This window comes from Rattus norvegicus, chromosome 5, assembly GCF_021556685.1.
Source record: "Rattus norvegicus strain SHRSP/BbbUtx chromosome 5, alternate assembly SHRSP_T2T, whole genome shotgun sequence".
Classification (NCBI taxonomy): Eukaryota; Metazoa; Chordata; class Mammalia; order Rodentia; family Muridae; genus Rattus; species Rattus norvegicus.
Window position 1 is genome coordinate 145,204,660 of NC_141538.1, and position 24,336 is coordinate 145,228,995.

The 24,336-nt window shown below is 37.7% G+C and overlaps 1 protein-coding gene across 9 annotated transcripts in view; it reads right to left on the reverse strand.

Moving 5' to 3' along the window:
- The window catches only part of Zmym4 (zinc finger MYM-type containing 4), a 117,781-nt gene that overhangs the window by 50,632 nt on the left and 42,813 nt on the right, over positions 1–24,336 (reverse strand). For 5 of the 9 annotated variants that reach the window (XM_087549325.1, NM_001107982.2, NM_001415925.1 and 2 more), the window contains 5 exon segments: positions 12,876–13,397; positions 11,034–11,095; positions 10,512–10,682; positions 3,136–3,220; positions 2,633–2,888 (listed from right to left, as the gene is read on the reverse strand). In XM_087549325.1, the coding sequence (XP_087405451.1) occupies positions 2,633–2,888; positions 3,136–3,220; positions 10,512–10,682; positions 11,034–11,095; positions 12,876–13,397 (1,096 nt within the window). 9 annotated transcript variants of the gene reach the window in all.

The following is a 24,336-nucleotide window of genomic DNA, read 5'->3' on the forward strand; positions in this document are numbered from 1 at the left end:
CATTCCTGAGATTCCTGAGGATCAGGTTATCCTGTCTTTCAATCCATGTGCATATATGCACATATACCAGTACACATATGTACACATGCACACACATGACCTCCCCTATCTGAATAAGTACTAAAATATATGCATAAAAGGTGATACACTTCTGTACAATTATGTGTTTATATTGTTAAAAATAAATGGTAAATCTTTTTAGAAGTATCTATGGTTCTCATAGGAAAAAATGTATCATTGATATATTGGAAATTACTGATCCCGAAGATGGTTAAAGATGAACAAGTAAAGCTATTACATAAACCAATCAAACTATTTCATAATAAAACAGCACACAAGAAAGTTAAAATAATTACAGTCTTCAATCTAACTCAATCATAAAATAACCTAACAGTGCACGTACTAGAATATAAAAGTTTTGACAGTACATCTGAGTATTCGTTTTTAACACCACACAATGACAGAAATAAAGAACTCTGCTTTGGGTAAATTAATTTAGCCAGAAATAATAAGGGAAAGTCAATTTAACAGTCACCTTACCGAAGGCATAACTATAATACTAATAGCTTTTCTCTAAACTTAAGGTCATTAAATAATTCACTCAATAATATTAGGTATCCACTAGACTATTAGTTGTAAACCTAACAAAGTAAACACTGCTACATTATTTTTATTTAATACTGACAGGTTAATACTGCATATTCACTGTATATGATGCTTTAAAATATATCTTCATGGTGAAATGCTAAAGTGATCAACATATTACTCAGTTGTCACTTTTTGTTATAAGAATACTTTATATAAACTCTTTGCAGGGGCCGGGGAGGGTGTCCTTTGGTTTAGTTCCCCACCCTACCCCCACCCCAAGAAGGTTTCTCCGTGCAGCCCTAGCTGTCCTGGAACTCACTCTGTGAACCTCCTAACTCAGAGCTTCCTACTGAAGCCTGCCTCTGCTTCACAGGTGTACATTACCACCCCTGCCTATTTTTTTTCCAAGATTCATTTATTTATTATATGTATATAAGTACACTGTAGCTGTCTTCAGACACACCAGAAGAGGGCATCGGATCCCATTACAATGGTTGTGAGCCACCATATGGTTGCTGGGAATCAAACTCAAGACCTCTGGAAGAGCAGTCAGTGCTCTTTAACTGCTGAGCCATCTCTCCAGCCCCACATACCTGGCTTTGTAACTTAGAATTTTTAAATATACTAGCTACAGGCATTACATTTTTAAATAGGTTTCTTGAGTTTATTCTTAACTTCTAAGTTACCAAAACACCATTATTATTATTAAATTAATTTTAACTCTGAACAGAACTAGATGAAATTTCCTAATCTAGTTCTTAACCAACACCCACAACTCTATATCACTTTCAGCCACACACAGACATTAGAGAAACATCCACTACATCAAACTTTAGTAGCAGAAAGCTCACACACTAACTGCTCCAAACTGAATACACCCTTTCTTTTTTTTTTTTTTTCTTTTTTTTTTTTTTTTTTTTTCCGGAGCTGGGGACAGAACCCAGGGCCTTGTGCTTGCTAGGCAAGCGCTCTACCACTGAGCTAAATCCCCAACCCCGAATACACCCTTTCTTAAATCCTCAGTACAATTGTTTCAATTTTCACTCCCCCCCCCACCCCCAGATTTTGGAATCCATGCACAGATTTTACTAACTAAGCATCCCTGATCTGAAAATCTTGGAATGCTCAAATTCAAAAAATTTTGTATTATTTTATTGCTAAAAAGTTTTTAAATGTTAGATTTTTGTGTTTGTGATTCTAAAACTGGATAACCTTAAAAGAAAATCCCCAACCCCCCCCCCCCAAAAAAAAAGCACTGTGGTATTTGTGTCTTTTCGTTTAAGGAATAGCAAGGTTACAAATAAAGAGAAGAACTCCTGAAGGAAACTAAAGTCTAATCTACACTGGGATACATGAAATACAGTAATTTACATTGCAAGAGAACTGAATTTAACTCTTTCTGTTATTCCTGAGAAATGAACACAAACAGATATGCATAAGGACTGGGGAGATAGCGTAGAGATTAAAAGCACTGGCTGTTCTTCCCGAGGAAGCTGATTTCAATTCAATGGCAGCTCACAATGGTCTGCTATTCCAGTTATACTCTCTCTTCTGACCTATGAGGGCACCAAGCACACATCCGGTACAGAGATATACACGCAGAGCCAGATGGCAGTGGTGCACACCTTTAATCCCAGCACTCAGAAGGCAGAGGCAGGATGATCTAGATGAGTTCAAGGTCAGTCTGGTACACACAGTAAATTACAGGACAGCCAGTGCTACATAGAAAACCCTTGAAAAAGTGCTTCAGTGCTAGAATACTAGAATGTAAGAAATCTTCACTAAAGATGATGAAAAGACTGGTTTAAAAATCACTTGTTGAGCGAAAGAGATTGAGTGCTTCCCAGAAGAGCAGGAAGCAGCAGCATGGCGGCACTGAGTAAGTTGTATTGTTGCTGCTGTTGTTGTTTTAGTTTTTTTTGTTGTTGTTGTTAACAAGAAAAACCTACAGCAAAATTGAAATGCAATAACAACAACACACATGTCAAGAAACAAGTATTAAGAAAAATAAAGAAACAAAAGATAATTTAGAACTCTGCTATACTTTGAGCAACTGGAACAAGTCTTCTTGGTGAGAGGCGGCGGTGGGCGGGCAGGTGGCACTGTGTATCCCGTGAGGCACAGGGTGGAGCAGAAAAGCTGAGTTGACCCTTTCCTCTGATAAGCCGTCTGTCCCTTCTGGAGGATTTTTTTACAACCAGAGCAGGAAACTCGAATAGCTGTGGCTGGAACTGCAGGAAGCATTTTATTCATGCCAGGTGATGCCAGAGAAGGCTGAAAGCCAGTAGTCAACTGTGGAGCTTTAAAAAAAAAGGAAAAGAACATTCAAAGCAAAAAAAAAAAATTTTTTTTACTTTTTAATCTTCTATTTTATGCACTGTTACTTTCTCTTTTATAGCTAGTTTGGAACCTAATAGTAATTATAGAATATACAATATAAAGGATTCTAAAACAGAGGACATCTAGTTTATTAACACAAGTAGAAATGGCCTCTCATTGATACTGGCTGGAATAAATACAATTGATTTATTCAGGTCTGATTCTTACCCAGAGGACTGCCACTGACTGAAAACACAGCACTAATTTTCAGTTCCCCCTCTTGAGTTTTTTGCTGTTGGCCATGACCATACTCCTTTAAAAAAGGAAAAATAAATAAATACAGAGAAAAAAATAAATTCTTCAAGAAATCAGGACATTGCATTATTGCTAAATAGAGGTAGAAAATGTTTACTGTGTTAACATTAATGAGAAGTAATGAAATACAAGACAGTAAACAAGCTAAACTTAACAACAAGGACAAAGTGGGCTAGTGTATGCTAGGAGGAAAGAAGAGTAAAACCATGAATGTTAGCACAAAACCGCCTGGCCAGTCACCAGATATTCTAAGTTGTTTCTGAAATTCTTCATCAATAGTACAATATTTTAAATTTGTTTATTATAAAAGTAATATACAATCACAAAGGAACATTTAAATAAGTAGAAGTAAACAAAATCTACTCTGCCCTCCGTCACCTCGAATGGGTCTTTGGACTGCAGGGTATTTCTCTCCAGTCTTTTCCTTTCTCTAGTCAAAGAAAAGTTAGTTTCTTTACAGTTATAATAATTCTAAACAAAATTTTCTTATAAATTCATGTTCTGCTCATTTAAATTATTATGCATTCTTGCATATTACTCCAAAATAGCATCTAGTGGCTAAATACCAGCACATGGTGGCACATGCCTTAACACCAACAGAGGAGTTCAAGAACCAGATAACTGGGTAGTCTGAGAATCCAGACACTTGAAAAACCGTATTAAATGATTTACAAGGAAAAAAATTTCAGATTTATTTATGTATGTATATGAGTTTTTGCTTACTAAATTGTGTGTGTGTGTGTGTGTGTGTGTGCATGTGTGTGTGTGCGCACGCGCGCGTGGAGTTCAAAAGAGGACACTGGGATTGGAGTTATATATGGTTGCAAACACCACTATGAATGTAGGTGCTGAGAAACAAGCACGGGTCCTCTCAAATATGCTCTTCACCACTGAGCCGACTCTGAGCCTTAAGTGAGATTTAAATACAGTAACAACTTTAAGTAAGACGCAGCCACCACACACCAGAGTTCCAGTATGTATTTTTCAGGGCTGCTTTTTATCTGTATGATTATATTGTTCAACTCTAACTGCAGTAAGTAATAGGTGGCTTTTTAAATTTTATTTATCACAACAGAGCTTGCAAAATACTACAGAGACCAATTATTCTTAGAATTCTGGACGTCTCAAACATAGTCCCTTTTGGTGGTAGGAATATCAATACACCATATAACCTTGAGCAATACTTTATTTATTATATATGTGTAGTGACATATCAAATTAAGCAGCTGAAGCTGATACGCAATATATACACTTGACTCAGGCACAAAAGGAAAACTGCCCAAAGCTTCTGCAATTATAATAGGATTTTAACACGATAAAATTCTTTTTTTGTTGTTTTGTTTCTGTTTTTGAGACAGAGTTTCAATGTACAGCCCTAAATAGACCAGTCGAAGCCCAAACTTAGAGTAATCCTGCTGCCTCTGAAGTACTGGGATTACAGGTGAGTACTACTAAAATGACTAATTCAAATATTTTAAGTGAGGACTTACGTAAATCTTGATGGCTAACACCACCAAAACTGTAACTAAAGGCAGCATGTGCACTATTCGGATATATACTGTCACTGTCTTAAGACACACCAGAAGAGGGCATCGGGTTCCATTACAGATGGTTGTGAGCCACCATGTGGTTGCTGGGAATTGAACTCAGGACCTCTGAAAGAGAAGTCAGTACTCCAACCACTGAGCCATCTCTCCAGCCCCTCTTTTGGTTTTTTTGAGACAGGGTTTCTGTGTGTAGCTCTGGCTGTCCTGGAACTACTTCTGTGGACCAGAAGATCCCCCCAACCCCCGCCCAACAGCTGGCATTAAAGGTATACGACACCATGCTCGGTTCTCAAACAAAACTATTCTCAATTAAAAATGTTTTCCTAGTTGCTTTAACTTGCACGTATCTTTAATGTTTGCTTACAAGTGCATTATGATGACAATGTTAACCTCAGTAGCATTTAACATTTCTTTAGATTTCAATTTTTTATGTACTAAAGTTTCCACTTATGCCAAAATTCTGACAAGCTTTACCTTTGTGATTTCTTCTATCTCTTACAAAGTTTTACTTCCATAAAAAAATAATAAGAAAGTGGTTTCACTGTTTATAATATAGTCCTTTAATCCAGGGATCAGCAAACTTTATCTGCAAAGGGGCAGATAGTAAATATTTTTGACTTTGGAAGCCATATGGTCTGATCTCTGTCACAACTGCTGAACTCTGCCCTGGTAGCGCGAAAGCACTCACAGATAACACGTAAATAAATGAGCATTTGGGACTGGGAAGTTTTCTTTCACTAAATACAAAGTTTTTTTCTTCTTACCATGAATACACCAAATTGTGGGAAAATATCTCATGAGTTATCTACTCTACATCATGATCAGCCTGATTAATCTTGTATCACAATATTCTGATGAAGCTATACAATGTTTAACCAAATTGTTTTCCACAGAACTTCTCCATATACGTTTAAAAGTATGTATAGTATGTATGTATGTATGTATGTATGTATGTATGTATGTATGCATGCATGCACGCATGCATGTATGTTTATGTATACTCCTCAAAATATCGGAACCTAATCACCACTGTGTTTATCAAACCTGTATCGTACTTTAGGAATAACTGACATTAACACTTCTCACATTTTTAAAAAACCACTGGTCTCATCATTCATTCCAGCCATCTTTTATTTTACAATTACGTTTTAGTTGCTACTGGGAATAGTGGCTCTCAAATGGGAAACTGTCTCATAGAATTAGTACTATTATTTCTATAAATATTATTTTATCTATATTTCTACTCAACAATAACAAGTTTTATTAATTCTCTAATAAAGTGATTATTTCCCATTTCTATTATCTTATCTTCTTTATTTCCTATAAAATAAATTAGCATGTTTTGGGCCAAAAATCCAGCAATAGTTAAGTACTAATGCTGTATTAATAAATAATGTAATAATCTGTATGTTAGCAACTACACAAGGTTCCCATAATTTTGTTTTCAAATTCAGAATTTGGTCCAGCATAGTTATTTCCTTGACACATGAACAGAATATATATAAGAAATCTATCATCGATTATGTGACATATCATGTGGAATCTAATAATGATACTCATAATCAGTAACAGCATTGGTGATACATACATTTATTTTAAAGGCGGAATTTCAATGCATAGCCCTGGATGGGTCTTATTATGCAAATCATGCTGCCCTCTAACTCACAGAGATCTGCCTGCCTGTTCCTGAGTGTTGAGATTAAAAGTATGCACTACCATACCCGGCAGATCTCTAGTCTACTTTTCTAATTCCCAGACTTTTGAGCCTTATTTAAGCCTCTGGTATGTATTACTCATGGTAGCAGGGAGAGAAGATTCTAAGTATTCTGTATAAGATGCTTACAATATCTTCAAGACAGAAATGCTTACTTAGTTTGTCTATTTCCTACAATGACCATTAAATCATGATTTATGAGAAATAAACACCTGATGACCCCAAAGCTTTCAAAAGTAAAACAAAATAAAACTAACTAAAAATCAGAGGTAAAAATAGAAAGTACATCATTTTTCCCTTGCTGAACACAAAGGAAGGTCTTATAAACACCACAGGCCAACAATGTTGCAAACAAACATCTTCTATGGCCAAATAAACACTGTAACTAAAATTAAATCCAACATCGCAGGGCGGCATTACTTCAGAGAGTCTAGGAATCATTACTAGACTAATTAGGCAATTTGCTTTCATTTTCATTTATTCCAACAGAAGACTACGAATTAGTTTTTTTTACTACGATGAGCAGAAAGAAGAAAAAAAAAAGCAAAGGTTTCAACATTAGTGACATCTAATTTTCAGATCCCATGGAAAAGATAGAAAAAAAGAACTTTGGCTGTCCTAAAGAGTTTCAATTTGAAAACTCTACCCAAGTTTTTAAAAACAAAAAACAAAAACAAAAAAAAAACAAATAATTACAGAAAGACAATCTAACAAAAATAATAGCTAGATTATAAACCTAGACTGATTCTTTCCTGGCCATATACTCTTGAATCTATGAAATTTAGCTTATTACTTTAGACCACACAAACATACATGCACACACGCACGCATGCACGCGCGCGCGCGCACACACACACACACACACACACACACACACACACACACACGAAACCAAACCACATGGTACATTAAAACAGCAACAACTGTTTACTAAACTGTAGAAACACTGTAGTGAAGTGCAATGGGATTAAAATGAATGAAACTCAAAAGCCAGAGAACATTCTGCCAGTTAACAGAAGGTGACAGACAAGTGACTAAAAACAACAAATTAGCAGCAGTGAGACACAGACACAGACAATTCAGCTTCCTGGCCTTTTGGATGAAGACCATCTTAAACTGTAAAAGCACACCGAAAGCAATACTACAAAGTTAAGCACAAAGAGAAGTCACCATTAACTGATGACAAAAGTCATGAAGTGTCAGTACTTTATAAGTACAGTTTGGTAGATCAAATAAATAATACTTTATAACTCTTACTTCTGGTCTATAGAGAGAGTAAAATTAATAAAGTATTACACAGAACTAAAAAAGTAAGAAATCTACATTTCCAGTGATCAGGGAGAAGTACAAAAAAACATGGAGCTAGACAGTAGGGAGTAGAATGTAGGAAGGAAGGGGAAAAAGAAGGGAAAGGGAAAGAACCAGACTCCTCCCTCCGAGGATTTCTAGACCCACCAAATGTTTGATACTGCAGAGAATAGGATCGGTATGACCGACAACAGAACGCTGCCTCTAGCCACTCATGTGCTAAGATTGCTGTACTGTGGGGACAGGATGAAGGCTGCTCTGTGACCCTATACTTACCAGGACCTACCCACAGCGCTGTCTACTCAGGAGACCAAACATAACATACGCTTCTAAGGAAGTTCTTCATGATAAACATTACAAACTTGCTATTTAGCATTTTATAACATGTTTTGTAATTTTCAGGAAGTGTATAAAACACAGGCCAATCTGTTCCATCCTATTGATCCTCTAGCACTGAAAGCTCTGCTTTAAAAACAACACCAGGGGCTGGGGATTCAGCTCAGTGGTAGAGCGCTTACCTAGGAAGCGCAAGGCCCTGGGTTCGGTCCCCAGCTCCGAAAAAAAGAACCAAAAAAAAAAAAAAAAAAAAAAAAAAAAAAAACAACACCACTAGTAACTTTCCCAATGTTTTCTAAACCCCACTTACCAAGCCTTGTCCTTTATCATGAGGAAAGGTCAATGGGTTATACAGAAAAGAAAGAGAAGTCTTTAGTGCTCTCCAAGCAAAATGGTTTCTTCGGGATTTTCCATGTTCATAGAGGGAGTATAGAGAGATTAGAGATCTCCCCTGAACAAAGACATATAATCTTCATAGGAACACATGGCCACATGAATCTTCCCTGGTAATCAGGCCATTACCTTAATTCACACAGACAAGATTTCTACTTCTCCTCTTTCTACAAACTACACCTATTATCTCTTGACATATTTTCATATTCCTTCTTTGTTGAACCAACTGCACTCATATTTATCCAATTTCTGCAGGTCTACCAACACCCTAATTCATCTATCTTTTCCTTAGTATTGTCAAATTTTTGCTTGAATTGTCAACTATGTGTGACTGTGGGTCTACCCTTTAACTTAACAGTCACTCTCCACTCTCAGAGTCAAATCCCATAGCCAAAGAAATAAATAGGACATACCTCACAGGACTATCTTTCTCTCTCTCTCTTCTCTTCTCTGCCCCCTTACCCCCCACATATATGCTATGCTGAACTAAATCCTATAGTATGAAACTTCCTGTCGCACCACTAAAGATATAAACCCACAGATTTCCCTTTGCTGGGGTATTTCTCTGAAGGTCCTTTTCCCTAAGTTCTCCTTTATCATACCACAGCAGCTATTTCTGTCACTCCTACTTTTACATTATCCTTCCCTAATGAAGCTCCTCCCTGGATTTCAAAGGAAGTCTTTCTTTTCCTTTAAGGCCCTGTCATGCTGTTTCTGATACACTGTGTTATTACTTTTGAATGGCTTCCAACCTCACGTGGCTCCGTGGTTACAATGCTCTCTTCCAATAAACACCATCTCTGAAAGGTAATTAGGTATCAGCTCCTTTCACAAACCACCAGCTTTTCTCTCTCCTCTCTCTCTCTCTCTCTAGTCAATAGTCGCCTACAGTAGTTCTCTCTAGTATATGATTTTGCTCCCCAGGAAGACCTGGTAGTGTTTGAAGATATTTTTGACTGTTATCATGGAGAAAGAGAGAGCTGCACCCAGTACCGAGTACAGAAAGTAGAAACCAAGGACGCTAGAGAGCCTGTGATAAGCAGAACAGGGCTCCATAACAAAGAATGGTCTTGCTTTAAATATCAGTGGTGCTAATGCTGAGAAACCCTGCTTGAAGACGCCGAAATAAAATTTCTCTTCCATACATGCCCTCATTCACAAACTCCCTACAATTTAAAAAAAACTAATAATAAACTTCCTAAGATTAGATATTATTTCCTAGAAACGGATAATTTGTGTTAACTTTATTTTTCACTCTCTAAATTCATGACATATGAACAAAATACAGACTACCTTCAAAAAATTACTGCTATTATGTATTCACTGTTTAAATCCCTTCCTACATTTCACAATACCTCCAGCCCATGGTGCAGCTTCTTTTTTCCAATCCACATACTGCAATGCCATCAAGTGCATGGGGAACTTAACGGAGTGTAGGACTTCTGTGGCAGAATTCCTGACTGACTTCCAGAGCAGACCTGAAACAGCACAGCTATACCCTTGCTCTTACTACCCAAATATCTCAAACGTGGAATAATCAATCACTCACCAAGGCCTCCTTTCCAATAAACTGATTCTTCAATCAATTAGCCCTTTCAAAGATAATTATGTCCATTAGCCCTCCTGAAAGACAAATTCATACCTAACCCATACTTCAGTAGTAGTACCTGTAAAGGCTTAAGTTGCTCCACAAACCCATGGCCACCCTCTTACTAGGTCTTCAACTTCATCTGCTGAAACCTCAAAGACTCACCAGCCTCTCTCTCAATCCTGTACTAAAAAGCCCACAAAAGCCACACTGCCATTAAAAGCCTTAACTCCCCTTCAGAAACATTTTCATGTAATTCTTGCTACAGCCTTGCAAAACAATTCAAGTTGCTTCCATCAGAGATTCTTTTCATCCTGTCAAACTATTTATTTCACTTTAGGCACTTCCTGTCTCAAATGAGTAAGCTCATTGTGAACAGAAGGAGGCGGGGTGAGGTGTTTACTTGAGCATTGTCAGGTTCGTCTTTAACTCTGTCTAGTAGTCCCTGCTGAGGCGCCACTGCTTTGTCATACTCATCATCCAAAGGTTCTTCTTTAATTCTAATATTTGATGCAAACGAATTCCCCAGTTCCGAACCAATGGATTCTTTATTGGCAAATGGGTAGCTGGAGTCCTAAAACACAATATAAAGGATTAATAAATATTCAAATTTAAAAATTATTCCTCTTCAGGGTTAATACCCAAAGTAAAGCTCACTGGAAATGAACTCTATGGACGGACATATGTTAGTGTCCCTGTGCCTAAAACCTGATGTCTGAATAATGCAAACAAAGAACCTAAGACGCAAGGCTCCTTAGAATATCTCTCAAGATGTCGTTACGCAAATAATACTTTTTTAAAAAAAGTCAGTGCTCTGTCTAACACAAGCAGAATTTTGAAAAGTGACATTAAAAAAAAAAAACAACAACAAACTTTTGACACTTGCCACAGTTAACAGCAATCTACATATACACTGAAAACTTACCCTAAAGTTTGTTTCTGGGTTTTGTGGTAAATGAGTATGTAATGTTTCTTCAACTTGATTAGCTATTGAAAGAAAACAAACAAACAAACACATGCATATGAATAACAAGTCTCATAAAGAATGACCTAAAAGGCTATTATTTGAAATCATCTCTCTATCCCAAAAAAAGATGCTGTTAAGAGTGAACTAGGTTCCAAAGAACCCAAAAAAGTTTCACTCAAAGTTCTACACAACTTGGTCTCCCCTACCGTTCAGCCTTACCACACACCTTTCCTCGGTCATAAAGGGTGCTGACTTCACTCTGAAAACTGTGTTTGTTGTCCTTTGCTGTTCTACTAAGTTCACCAGGTCTCTGCTGTCTATCTCAGTATTTATAGTTTCCAGACTCTGCTCAGTTCAAAACCCACCTCTGCAGAAAAACATTCCTTGTTCACTAAGGCTCTCCTAAGAATTTCCTGTGAGTTAGGAATGTGGCTCAGTGGCAGGGGACTTGTCTAGCATGCACAAAGGTCCAGAGTCTAATACAAAGCACTCTGGAGGGGGAGGGACATGGCAGATTAGGGTAGGTATGGTGGCTCACCTGTTAGTTAAAGCATTTAAGAGACAAAGCAGAACTATAGTGAGCTCCAGGCCAGTTTACCCCTCTCAAATATGAAAAAAGCAATCACTGTAACACTCAAGTTACTTAAATATTACAGTGTTCCATGACAAACTCTTCTACCACTATCTTATCTTACACATTCAATCTTAGGCTACTCGACTCATTGTTAGCACCTCTGCTATCTACCTTGTCTTGTCCTTTATGTTCCTTCAGTTTTTCCTAAAACTTCAATATCCATTAGTAGCCACTAAACTATATATACCTAGTTACACATGTTAGAAATAAGTACGCCCTTGTACACCCTTGTATATAATATATACTCAAAACAGTCGCTATACTTCACTATTCTGGTTCTTTCTTTCTAAAATACACTTTCCTAGGATTTTCTGAAGAGAAATACATGGATTGACATAGTGTACCTGCTTTCCTAAACATCAATTTAACATTTGGGAGAGGATTACAATCTTCTTGTAAAAGCCTAGATCCCAAGAATACAAAGAGTAAGATACAATCTGGCTGTCAAGAAACAGAAACAAAATAATGCAATAAATACTATAAATAATAAGGCATAAAATAAAATTCTGTGAAAATATAAGAAGAACATCCTTAGGAATAACTAGAAAGTAGGAAAGATTCATGAATTATGCTCCACTAGATAAGAAATAATTTTACAAGTGTATATATATACAGAGAAAAAAATGGCATACCAATGAAACAGCAAGAAAGGCAAGCACACAGCAATGTGTGATATACTCAAGAACAGAACTGAAGCTAAGTACAGGGTGCACTGTATAAAGAGAATCAAAAGGAACGTCAATGAACTCCTAAAACAGGGTGTGGGGTGGGGGTGGAGGGATTTGCTTTAACTCCCTGGTTTAGACTAAGAGGTGGGATAGCAATTTAAACCAGTGCTTCCAGCACAAAGATGCTAATTCCAACGTCAGATTCTAATGTTGAACCAAAGAAACTGAATAGGCGATTCAAGTATCTTGCCTTCTCATCAAAATATTGCAAGCCAAGAAGAAGAAAAAAATATGATTTAGAGATATTTTCAACCACTTACACGACAATGAAATGTTATGAGGAAAAATTCAATCACTTTGTAGAATAAGAGAAAGTAAATCTGAGAGCTTAGAAGAAGCTTAAAACTGTTCATATTTCACTTTAACATAAAGAGTAATAAAAGCTCTATTATTGATATTTGTTATTACATTTTATAATTCTATTCCAATAATTATTACCTGCTTTATCAAAAAAACTGCTTTTCAACCTTGAATCCAAACCTTTATGGGGTTTATCCAATCGTTTTTCGCGTTCATGATAAGTTAGGTCTCTATTTTTCTCCTTTCCAGAAAATGTCTCTTTGCTGTTTTCTCTCACTAAACAAAAATCTTTTCGTATTGATTTAAAGACAGAAACCTGATCAAACTGTTTAGGAAAGTCTTTTTTTAATTGACTTTGAATTTGTATTTCATTTTCATTGTCTGATTCATGATGAGAAGCTCTTCTCTCTATCTCCAAACTACCATCAGTATGAGCTGAAGAAACAAGATTGTCCTTTGAACTAAAATCCTGTTCATCCTCATTGTCACTACTAACGACTGGAATTCCTGCAAGATCCCCAGAGTTCAAAAAATAATCATCTTCATCCAGCAATGAATTTTCAGATCCTGTTTGACTCGGCATTCCATAAGACATGCTGGCAAGGGTGGGAGTTAAGTTGTGGTCTGTGTCTTCAGACATTTCTGTATCCATGACACCACCTTAAAAAGTAAGAAACTGTTTAGACAAGTTAACAGTGCTGAGGATGACCAGTTATAAGGTCTGTCTTCCATTTAATCAGATTTATTTCCTCATTGTCAAACAAAATATAGGCAATATTACAATAGTATTCACTTAACATTTCTGATGAGATTATCCCTATCAGGAGCCTAAACTAGAAAGGCTACTTCGGGTTAGAAAGGAGACAAGATGACAAAGAGAAAGAGCCCAACTTCACAATCTGACCTATCTGTGTTAAAATTACAAAGCACAAAATTCTTGGTCTATATAAAAAAACAATCTAATACTCACCTTTGAAATTAATTTGTGGTGAGGCTTAGTGACAGTTATGTATAAAGAGACACTCACAAATTAATAAACAAAAAATTATGAAAATGCTGATTATAATTTTTACAGTGTGCGTCCTGCAGAGTTAAGACCAAAACACTCACTCTAACGTAATAGGTCTTTAGTCCCAGAATCCCAATTTCTCTACACTAACACTAACACAGATCTAATAAAGTTAAGGTTTTCTAAGTTAAATATGTAAACATAAAGATGACTTTAGCTTTCCTGCTATCCTTCATATCTATATGCTGAAACCTGACCTATTATAAAACAAAGATTCACCTTTCCTTCACAAATTTGTTTCTAAAAAGCCTCACCTACTTCGTTCTTCTTTAGCTATGCCCAAACCTTATCTTCCTCTTTTCTTCCAAGATAGATTTAGTGGGGCTAGAGAGACGGCTCAGTGGTTAAGAGCACTGATTTTTCTAGAAGGGATGGATGGACTCCCAGCACCCACGAGGTAGCTAACAGCCCTCTGTAACTCTAGATCCAAGGGGAACTGACATTCTATTCTGAATGCACAGATATACATGTGGACAAAAACAAAACAAAACCCATGCACATAAAATAAATAAATGAACCCCAAGGTAGATTTAGATACCCACTTTTCACAGCTCCCCTTACCTAAGAAACTCCACCATAGATAGTATCTCTAAGCTCAAAACTATTTCCTTACTACAGTTCCTATGTTTCCTTCACTTGGTTAAATAATTGACCAACCAGCAATTAAAAAAAAAAAAGAAAAGAAAAGAAGAATTATTTCAACTCTCCCATGAATAAATCCTATGAACTATATCATTTCATCTCTTTACACCCATTTCTTCTATTCAGCACCTAATTCTAACTATCCAAACCTCTACCTGTACATTTCGGTGCACTAAATCTATATAACTAAATACAAAGTAACTATATCCTAACAAATCCTATGCCTAAACCACACTTAATTGGTTCAAGAGCAGGTCAATACTTACAAAGACAGAAAATAGTAATAACGTACTTGTCTAATCAGCTCAAAAAGTTTCTGTGGCTAGCTATTTAACCTGGATCTACAATCTAATGTTGAATATATGTATGTATATTTTTTCAAGACTTAATTATCCAGATTCCAAGTAAAAGTTTCCTTCAAGTTCCCCTCTCCAAAGATATCGTTTTTAATTATAAGTTATTCCATATCCTGTGAGACCTTCCACAGTCTCAAGTCTCTGAAGGGAAATGTTTCTACTCACACCATCATCTGTGATAAATAAGTACAACCCGCTGGTTTATATGGACAAAATGGTGATAACTCTGATAATGGCTGTTGTGACTTACAGAGCTACAAAAGTGGTGGTGGTGGACACAGTAGTAAACAAACCTACAAACAGTAAGACAATAAAAAATAACATTGGAGCTAATAATGAAATCAAACCAGGAAGGAGAAAAAGACCCTATATTTTTTCATCAGTATAACGCTTGCTGATTAATGTGAAAAAAGAAAGTTGGAAAATCCATCTTGCATGCTTTCCAAAATAGTTCCCGCAGGGCTACAGAGACTGCTCGGCAGTTCAGAGCACTCAGGGCTCTGGCAGAGGACGTATGTTCAGTTTCCAGGACACATATGATGACTCGCATTCCAGTTCCAGAATCTGATGCCTGATTCTAGCCTCTGCAGGCACTAGGCACTCATATGCACATACACACATGAACCCAAGTTTGAAAACTAAATCTTAAGGTCAGGAAGGATCTGGGAGTTTGAGGCCAGCCTGGCCTACATACAGTGTTCCAGAATAACCAGGCCTACATAGAGACACCCTGTTTTGTTTTTTGTTTTTCTTTTTTTTTAATAGTAAAAAAAATTAAAAGCGAAATGACATAATACATGGTAAAACATGCTAAAATCTTTTCTTTTTTTTTCTTCTTGTTTCTTTGGGGTTTGGTTTGTTTGTTTTTTGGAGACAGGTTTTTCCGTGTGTGGCCCAGGCTATCCCAGAACTAGCTCTGTAGACCAAGATAGCGTGGAACTCAAAAGATCTGCCATGTCTCTGCCTCCCAAATGCTGAGATAAAAGGCATGCACCTGATTCGGATGCTGAAATCTTAGACAAAATGCACACTTGAGAGTGCGCATGCCTACTTTCTCATGGTATACAGTAAAGACAGGAAGGGACTGAAAGACTGCACAAGATGAGCAACACTACAGACATTTCCAATTACTTAAAATTCATATTAAAAGATGTATAAGGTACACAACACAGCATTCTACCAGCCTGTAAACAGCCTATAAGCCTCAGTCGTCATCTCTATTCAGCATTTAATCATTAGGAAGCCCCGTACTATCTACTTGGCAACTGCTGCATGTGAAATGTACATTATGACATCACAACTTAAGTTCTATAGATTAAAAAACAATACTAACAAACTGTACTGCAAGCAACTTTCATTATTTATTTACATTAATAGTCAAGGATTTTGATGGAAAGAAGCAGCCATTCAGAAAAACCTGACACACAACTCACATGGAAATAACCTCAGGTATATCTAAGTTCAAACATTAAAAGAAAAATAAGAGAAACCATGGTACAATTATTAAGTCAGAAGGTAAAAAACAGTATTTTTTAATGACAAAAAATTCAGTATAAAAATACAAAAAGAACAAAAAAAATCTAAATGTGCACACTAATAAAGAAAACCAAATCAAAAAACAAAGGATAAACTGGTTAAAATGTCTTCACTGCACTATGTCATTACGGGTAATAAAGAAACAACCAAGTACATATAAAAGCAAGAATTTTAACAAACATTCACAGACAGGAAGAGACCAATAGTCAATAAAGGAAATGTCAATTAGTGATAAAATGAGCTACATACAGATTGGCAGTAAAACAAGAATGCTCAGGACCAGGTTGGCACACTATGACCAACGCCATGAAATACAGACAGCAGAGGGTTGTGCAGAGGTCATATGTGGGGCTTGGAAAGCCCAAAGTATGTACTGTGTAATTCTTAGCAAAGAATGCTTCCCAACCCTTACAGTGAAATACTGTGATAAGAATGAATGTAGGGGTTGGGGATTTGGCTCAGTGGTAGAGCACTTGCCTAGCAAGCGCAAGGCCCTGGGTTCGGTCCCCAGTTCTGGAAAAAAGAAAAGAAAAAGAAAAAAGAATGGGGGCTGGGGATTTAGCTCAGTGGTAGAGCGCTTACCTAGGAAGCGCAAGGCCCTGGGTTCGGTCCCCAGCTCCGAAAAAAAGAACCAAAAAAAAAAAAAAAAAAAAAAAAAAGAATGGATGTAAACTAAAACAAAGTTAGTTTAAGGCCAGAGAGTCTTTGTCAATAAATGGGTGGGTGGACAGACAGAAAGATACTGTAGACAGTGTTTCTTTTCACCAGTGAAGCAAATTATAGTACTTATACCAAAAATTGATATTATGTAGCTACTTTAAACCGGGGTGGCCAGATGTGGTGACAGACATCTCTCAGCCCATAGTAGGTAGATTTCCTTTGAGTTTTAGGCCAGCCAAGGATATGGTGTGAACCTTTTCTTTTCTGTTTTTCCCCCTATTGGTTTTCCAGGGTTTTTCTGTGTAGCCTAGGTTATCCTAGAACTCACTTTTTAGACCAGGTTGGCCTTGAACTCAGATATCCGACTGCCTCTGCATTCCAAGTACTGGCATTTAGAAGAATGTGCCACCACCATCCAGCTGAATGAACCTTTTCAAGGGGGTTGAGGGTGGGGAGTGACATGTTTTGTTTTTTTTCAAATTCCCAAGTCCTATTGAAAAATGAAAAAAAAAATAAAAAGTTTGAATGCAGAGTCAGCAAAATTGTGTAGCGGGTAATACACAACACAAGGTGAAAACACACTCCCAAAATTTGTCCTCTGATCTGCACATGCACAAAATGGAACATGAACATCTATACACACTGTCAAATACAAAGCAGCCCCGAAATGGCAGTCCTGAATAGAAAGACTACTGTTATTGGGTAAACAGTAACATAAAGGTTCTGTCCTCCAGGAACCTCCCTAATCCACTCTCAAAGGTCAACAACCTTCCCAAAGGCATCTAGTTCTCAGTCAATCCAAAGAGCCTGTATCAACTCAAGATCACTCTGCTGACTGTTACATAAAATCTACTTGCATGCACATACACACGAGGGGGGATGACACCCCCAATAAACTCTTCTTTCTACCCATGTAATGGTCCAAGTTTTGTGGTTTCTCTGTGCCCTTGCTTACATTTGGTTCTAAAACCTGAGAAAGACAATGCCACTACTACCATACCAGCATCCCCCACCAAAAGACCTGTCTCTTCTAACCAAACCAAACTGTCAATATGACCCTCCTGGGAACTGACCATTTGTTTCTGCCGGCTCCTGCTACACACCTATTTATTCGACTTTAAATTTTAGAGTCTGCCTTTTCAGCTGTCTCTCTCCTACCCCACCTATCCTCTCCTCAGCTCCTCAGCCAAGTGTCTTCCCAGCTCTGCCGAATTTGTCTCTCTGGTTTGCTGGATGGAGCCTTGCTCTGCCTCTCTGTAACCTTCTACAAGTCAAGTACACACAGTAGATACTTCTCACTCATTCTTGTTTCACTTACTTGTGGGAGCCTGAACTAACTGTGGACTTTTATTAGACTCATCAACTTTTGCCTGCTTTGTCAAACCTCTTTTCTTCCTCAGACTCAAAGACTCCATTAAGCCTTAAGGTTTGGCCTCAGCTCAAACTAATTAATCAGTCCCATTGGCTAGAAAATGGCGCACTTGATTTCCAAATTCTCAGACTGTGACAACTTCTGCCACCACACAAGCAAATGATCTGAAAAATCCCTAACTACTAAGCTTTCTTTACTCTCCACTTTCAAAACAACCCATCCCTAAGCCTTCTTTGCTCTTCAATGTCTCTGGTCCCTCCTTCTTATCATTAGATCAGTCTTAAAGAAATTCAAATGCTCTCTGGGTATGGATAGTATTGGGGAGATTGGCATGTGTTGTACTACTCTATTAAAAAAGCTGACTGTGAAGGTGGGATTTGGCCTACCTACTACCTGCATACATACTTAAGAGCTTCCTCCAAATACTGTCCTGGGTCAAGTGCCACCTGATACCATGGCAGGGAAAAGGAAAACAAAACAGAAAGGCTCAGAAAAGACACTACATGCTTGAGAACAGCTAAGAGGGAATAAATTCCAATAGAGGTTACTAATAGTTAACAGATGTTTGACCCTCTGAAATGCACCCCCCCACACACACACCCTTTTCCTTGGTTTTGTTTGCAGACTTTGAAGCTTTTATTGAAATTTAAACTTTCTCTCAGGATTTGTAAAACCATTAGGTAGTGGTTCAAAGAACCTATAGGGCCCTACAAGTTGTAGTAAACGTTGGCTCACCACTTGTAACATAAAGGAGTAACAGTGGGGCTGGAGAGATGGACCTGCGTTCAGTTCCCAGCAACCACAGGTGGCTCACAACCATCTCTAATGGGATCTGATGCCCTCTTCTGGTTTATCTGAAGACAGCTACAGTGTACTCATACATAAAATAAATAACTTTTTAAAAAAAGGATTAATAGTAAAAGAAAAAATAAATGTATAAGTAATCTTAATTTGCTATAGCAATATGTATAACTTGGATTCAACTCTTGTTTAGAAAAATTGGTTTTTCAAGATAGTTTATGTCCCCTAGACTAAGAAAACAATACTAGGCCTCTAAATTATTTTAGATATGGATAAATTCCTAAGGTGATAATAGACTATTCAGGCTAACAGAAACTGCCGTAAAGATATATGCATAACCACCCATGTCTATGCTAACTTTATTAGACTATAGCTGTTTGAAGAAACTAAGTCCTATATACTGTGTATGAAAAGGATCAGGAAGACGAGGCTCCTAGTTTCTGTGTTGATTATGTATTTTAACGTTCTGATGCTAAAGGGCCTTCAGCTCAAAATTACAAACTTTAAGGCTCAAACTTATCATGAATAAAATTATAAAATCCTAATCTTATTTAAACTGTCAAAAATAACCAAGATGTACAAGCTAATGAGTCACATTATAAACGGTCAAGCTAAGAGCAAGTATCTGTTACCCCTAACAAGTGCAAACTCACTCTTGAATGTGTAGTCCTTCACACCTCCCCACCTTCAAGGGAGAGCTTCTCTCCTTCCTTGTTGCGGTGATGGAGTACCTCAGAACCTAGATTCCGACTTTGTTCTTCTTGTGTGATTTTAGGTCTAAAGAACATAAAAGCTAGTCTGGGGAAACGTGTAGGCAGGTAGAAGCACATGATGGGTAAAAGGCTTGTCACCATGTCCAACAGCCTGAGTTCCCTCCCTGAAACCAACACGGTAGAAGAACCAACTCCTTTTAAACGTTGTCCTTTGACCTCCACACATACACACTCACACACACAACACACACACACACACACAACACACACACACACACAACACACACACACTCACACACACAACACACACACAACACACACACGTGTGCATGTAATTTAATAAAATATCTTGTGAGCTGGAGAGATGGCTCAGTGTTTAAGAGCATTCACTGACTGCTCTTCTAGAGGTCCTGAGTTTAATTCCCAGCAACCACATGGTGGCTCACGACCATCTGTAATGGGATCCAATGCCCTCTTCTGGTGTGTCTGAAGACAGTGACAGGGTATTCACATACATAAAACAAATGTACAAATCTTTAAAAAAGAAAATTTCTTGCTATGCCAATTATGATTATATATTCAGACTTTACGCTCCTGTGACAGTCCCTATATAGGTGTAACTATTAAACCTTAGTCATAAATGATAGTACACATCTATAATCATTTGGCAAATGGAAACAGAATAAGGAATATGAGGAAACTCCCACTATATAATAAGTTTATCACCAATCTGATAATAAGACCCTGCTTTCAATCTTTCATATCCACTCCCACCCCTCTAAAAAGAGGAGGCGGGGAACAGAACAGGTTACCTACTGCAATAATGCATAGGAAAATTGGTAATTATGACCAGTGCAACAACAGTAGGCGGAAGGGTCCAGAAACATGGAAACAGCAGATGGTAGGTATGCAGGAACCCAAGAATACAAGATGTCATTTCTTAAGATTGGGGTGGGGGGATCAAACAAAACAGAGGATAAATAATGTTTTATTTTTATGTCTTTCTTAAATCTTCAAATGGAGATATCAAGAAGGTAGCTGAATACATTCGTCCATAATTAAAGATGAAATACTTGCCCAGTATTTGAGACTAAGTACAACTAACTCCAAAAAAATTTGGGAGATGATACTTACAATTCAGGAAACTAGGTAAAATTACCCAGTAAGTTTATTTATTACGGATTAAAAGGGAAAGATCCTGGGTTATTTCATCATTTACAAATCTAACAGAAAGAAATCAGAAAAGGCATTAAGCTGAAACAGTTACAGGCTGGCTACTCAGGTTAGCATGTAAAACCAGGTTGCTCAATTTCTAGTGTGGAATACCCAATAAGGAGAAAAATGACATAACAAATAGCAATATAACTAATCAAATGAAGACTGAAGACTGGTAAACAGCATTGGTAGACTGATTTGACTATGGTTGGACCAGAGAATGCCACTATCAGGAGGTGTAGCCTTGCTGGAGCTGGTGTGACCTTACTAAAGGAACTGTGTCACTGTGGGAGTGAACTTTGAGAGCCCTCTCCTAGCTGTCTGAAAGTCCGTCTCTTCTCTTGGCTGTCACTGGATCAAGATGCTGAAAGAACTCTCATCTCCTTCTACAGTACCACATCTTGGATGCTTCCTGCCATGATAATGGACAGAACCTCTGAATCTGTAAACCAACCAATTAAATGTTTGCCTTTATAAGAGTTGCCTTGGTCATGGTGTCTCTTCACAGCAATAAAGCTTAAACTAAGAAAATTAGCAAAGCTACAAATTACTACCATACCGAAATCTGTTATTAGTGGAAAAATAAGTGTTCAAGCTAGTGATCCCGAAACAGACTAAAAGAGAGACCTTGAGAACTCTGAGTATAGATAACTCTTCAAGGTACGTTAAGAAAACCAGGCTAGATTCAACACATACACAAGACACTCATTATTTGAAAATTGTCAAGATTTAGGTTTATCTCTATTTTCTATATGACTGTTGTGCGTGCGTGCGTGCGTGTGTGTGTGTATGTATGTTTGTATGTATGTATTGCATGCATGTATACCCTGTGAGTCGGAAGGCATCAATTGATCCTCCAAAACTAGAGTTATGGATGGCTGTGAGCCACAGTGTAGATGCTTGATGCCAAGAGAGGTCAAAAGAGAGCATCGATCAGAACCCCTGCCACTAGAGTTTACTAAGTTTACTGGCTACTTCTTTCGAGTCCCTGGAAAAGTACACATCAATTAACAGTGAAAATATTCAGGATGGGTATTAGTAACTAGATTAGTATATCATGGGATCTGTTAATAATACAAATATATAATAAAAACACTGATTCAATTGCTGAGATATAGCTCAGCTGGTAGAGTTCTCACCAAACAAGCATGAAGTCTGGGTTTGATCCCCAGAAACAAACAAAACCAGGTTCTCTAGCATAGACTTGTAATCCTAGCACACAGGAAGTATAGGCAGGGTCAGCAGTTCGAGATCATCCTCAGCTACATAGCAAGTTCAAGGCTTCCTTAAGGAAACATGAGACCCTACTCAAAAACATAAATGAGGGCCTGAAGAGATGGTTCAGAGGCTAAGAGCACTGGCTGTTCTTCCAGAGATCCTAGGTTTAATTCCCAAAAACCACATGGTGGATCACAACCATCTACACGGGAATCTGGTGCCATCTTCTGGTGTGCAGGTACACACGTGAGTAGAACACTTATATAGTATATACAGTAAATAAATGAATCTTTAAAAAGAAAAATATATAAATGAAACCATAGACTCTCAAGAAGAATTACAATTTTTATTTTCTTTCATTACTGCATACCCAAGCCAGTGTCTCAGGGGGCTAGGCAACCACTTTAGCGTTCAGAATTTATACTCCCACTGTGACAGTTTTTGGAAACTGTACAAAATCATGTTAAAATGTAGTATATTGGGGCTGGGGATTTAGCTCAGTGGTAGAGCGCTTGCCTAGCAAGCACAAGGCCCTGGGTTCGGTCCCCAGCTCTGAAAAAAAGAAAAAAAAATGTAGTATATTAATAGCCTCAAAATAAAAAAGAATGAGAAAAAAAGATACTCAGCATGTATGAAGCCCCAATTTACTCAAGTTACCAAGTTAGGGAGATTACTTGAGGGTTTGAGGTCAGCCTTGGTAACATGGACTTTGTCTTAAAAACAAAAGGGCTCAGGAGATACATACTTCAGTGCATACAAATTCTTAGTGTAAGCAGCAAGCGGACCTGAGTTCAAATCCCTAACACAGTGTTAAAAGCCAAACATAGGATGAGCACAGCATAGAAACAGGGAGACAGGCAGATCCCAGAAGCTTGCTGGAAAAACAGACTAGCTAAAGTATAAAGCTTAAGGTTCAGTGAGAGACTCTGTCTCACAATTAAGGTTGAGAGCTACAGAGAAAATACCCAAAGTTTTCCCTGATCTTTGCCCACTTGTATATGCACACATGAGCAACCCCTCCATACCTGTGTACAGATGCCACATACAAGCATACTAAAACAAAACAAACTTTTTAAAGGAGTAACATCTTGCCTCAGGAAGTAAACATCTGCCTAACATAATAAATCTACTTAAAATATAGTAATAAAAATTTCCTACAAGGCATGGAAACCAGGTCTATATTCTTAGCACTTGGGAAATGTGGATAGAAAGATTAAGTCATTATGATCCTGGGCCACATCAAACCTTGTCTCAAAAATACAAAAATAAATAAGTAAATAAATAAAACACCTGCTTTGTGCACACCAGACCCTAAGTTGATTTTTGCCACCACTAATTACACACACACACACACACACACACACACACACACACACACACACACACACACAGAAAAAATTATTTAGAAGAGAACTATACTGCACTGGATCTGATCTGCTTACCACCCCACAACTCAAGGCTTTGGGGAAGCTGGAGAGAAGAAAATAGGTTGACTTGGTTCTAGCCACTTGGCTGAAACTTGAATTCACCTTAAGCCGGAGGACTTAAAGCCAGGACCCTTGCTGGCTGAAAGTTAGGTTCCTTGGATGACCAGGTTGCCAAGAGTTCCACCCACTATGGAGTGTTTTTATAGCTGCCTAAACGTTCTGCTCTTCTCGTTACACTGAGCGTTCAGTGGTTTCTGCCTGTTCATCAAGAGTCCTTCAGAGCTATTAGCAACCTACATTTATCAACTTTGTGGCACTTTGTGGTACACTTGCACCCTGCCGTCACATCCTGGGTGTCTTCCTATGCTATCACTTCTCTTGACACTTAAAAAAAAAAAGTTGAAATTCTAGCAATAAATACAATTGATAATACAAAAAAAAAAAAAAAAGAAGAGAACTATATATATTTACATCAAAAACTATCAGCTGGTAGGCTGACAGGAAGACTTGACCCAAGCTGAAGGCCAGAATGAGCTACAGAGTGAAACTTGCCTCAAAAGGCCAAAACTTAGGGCTGGAAAGGTGACTAG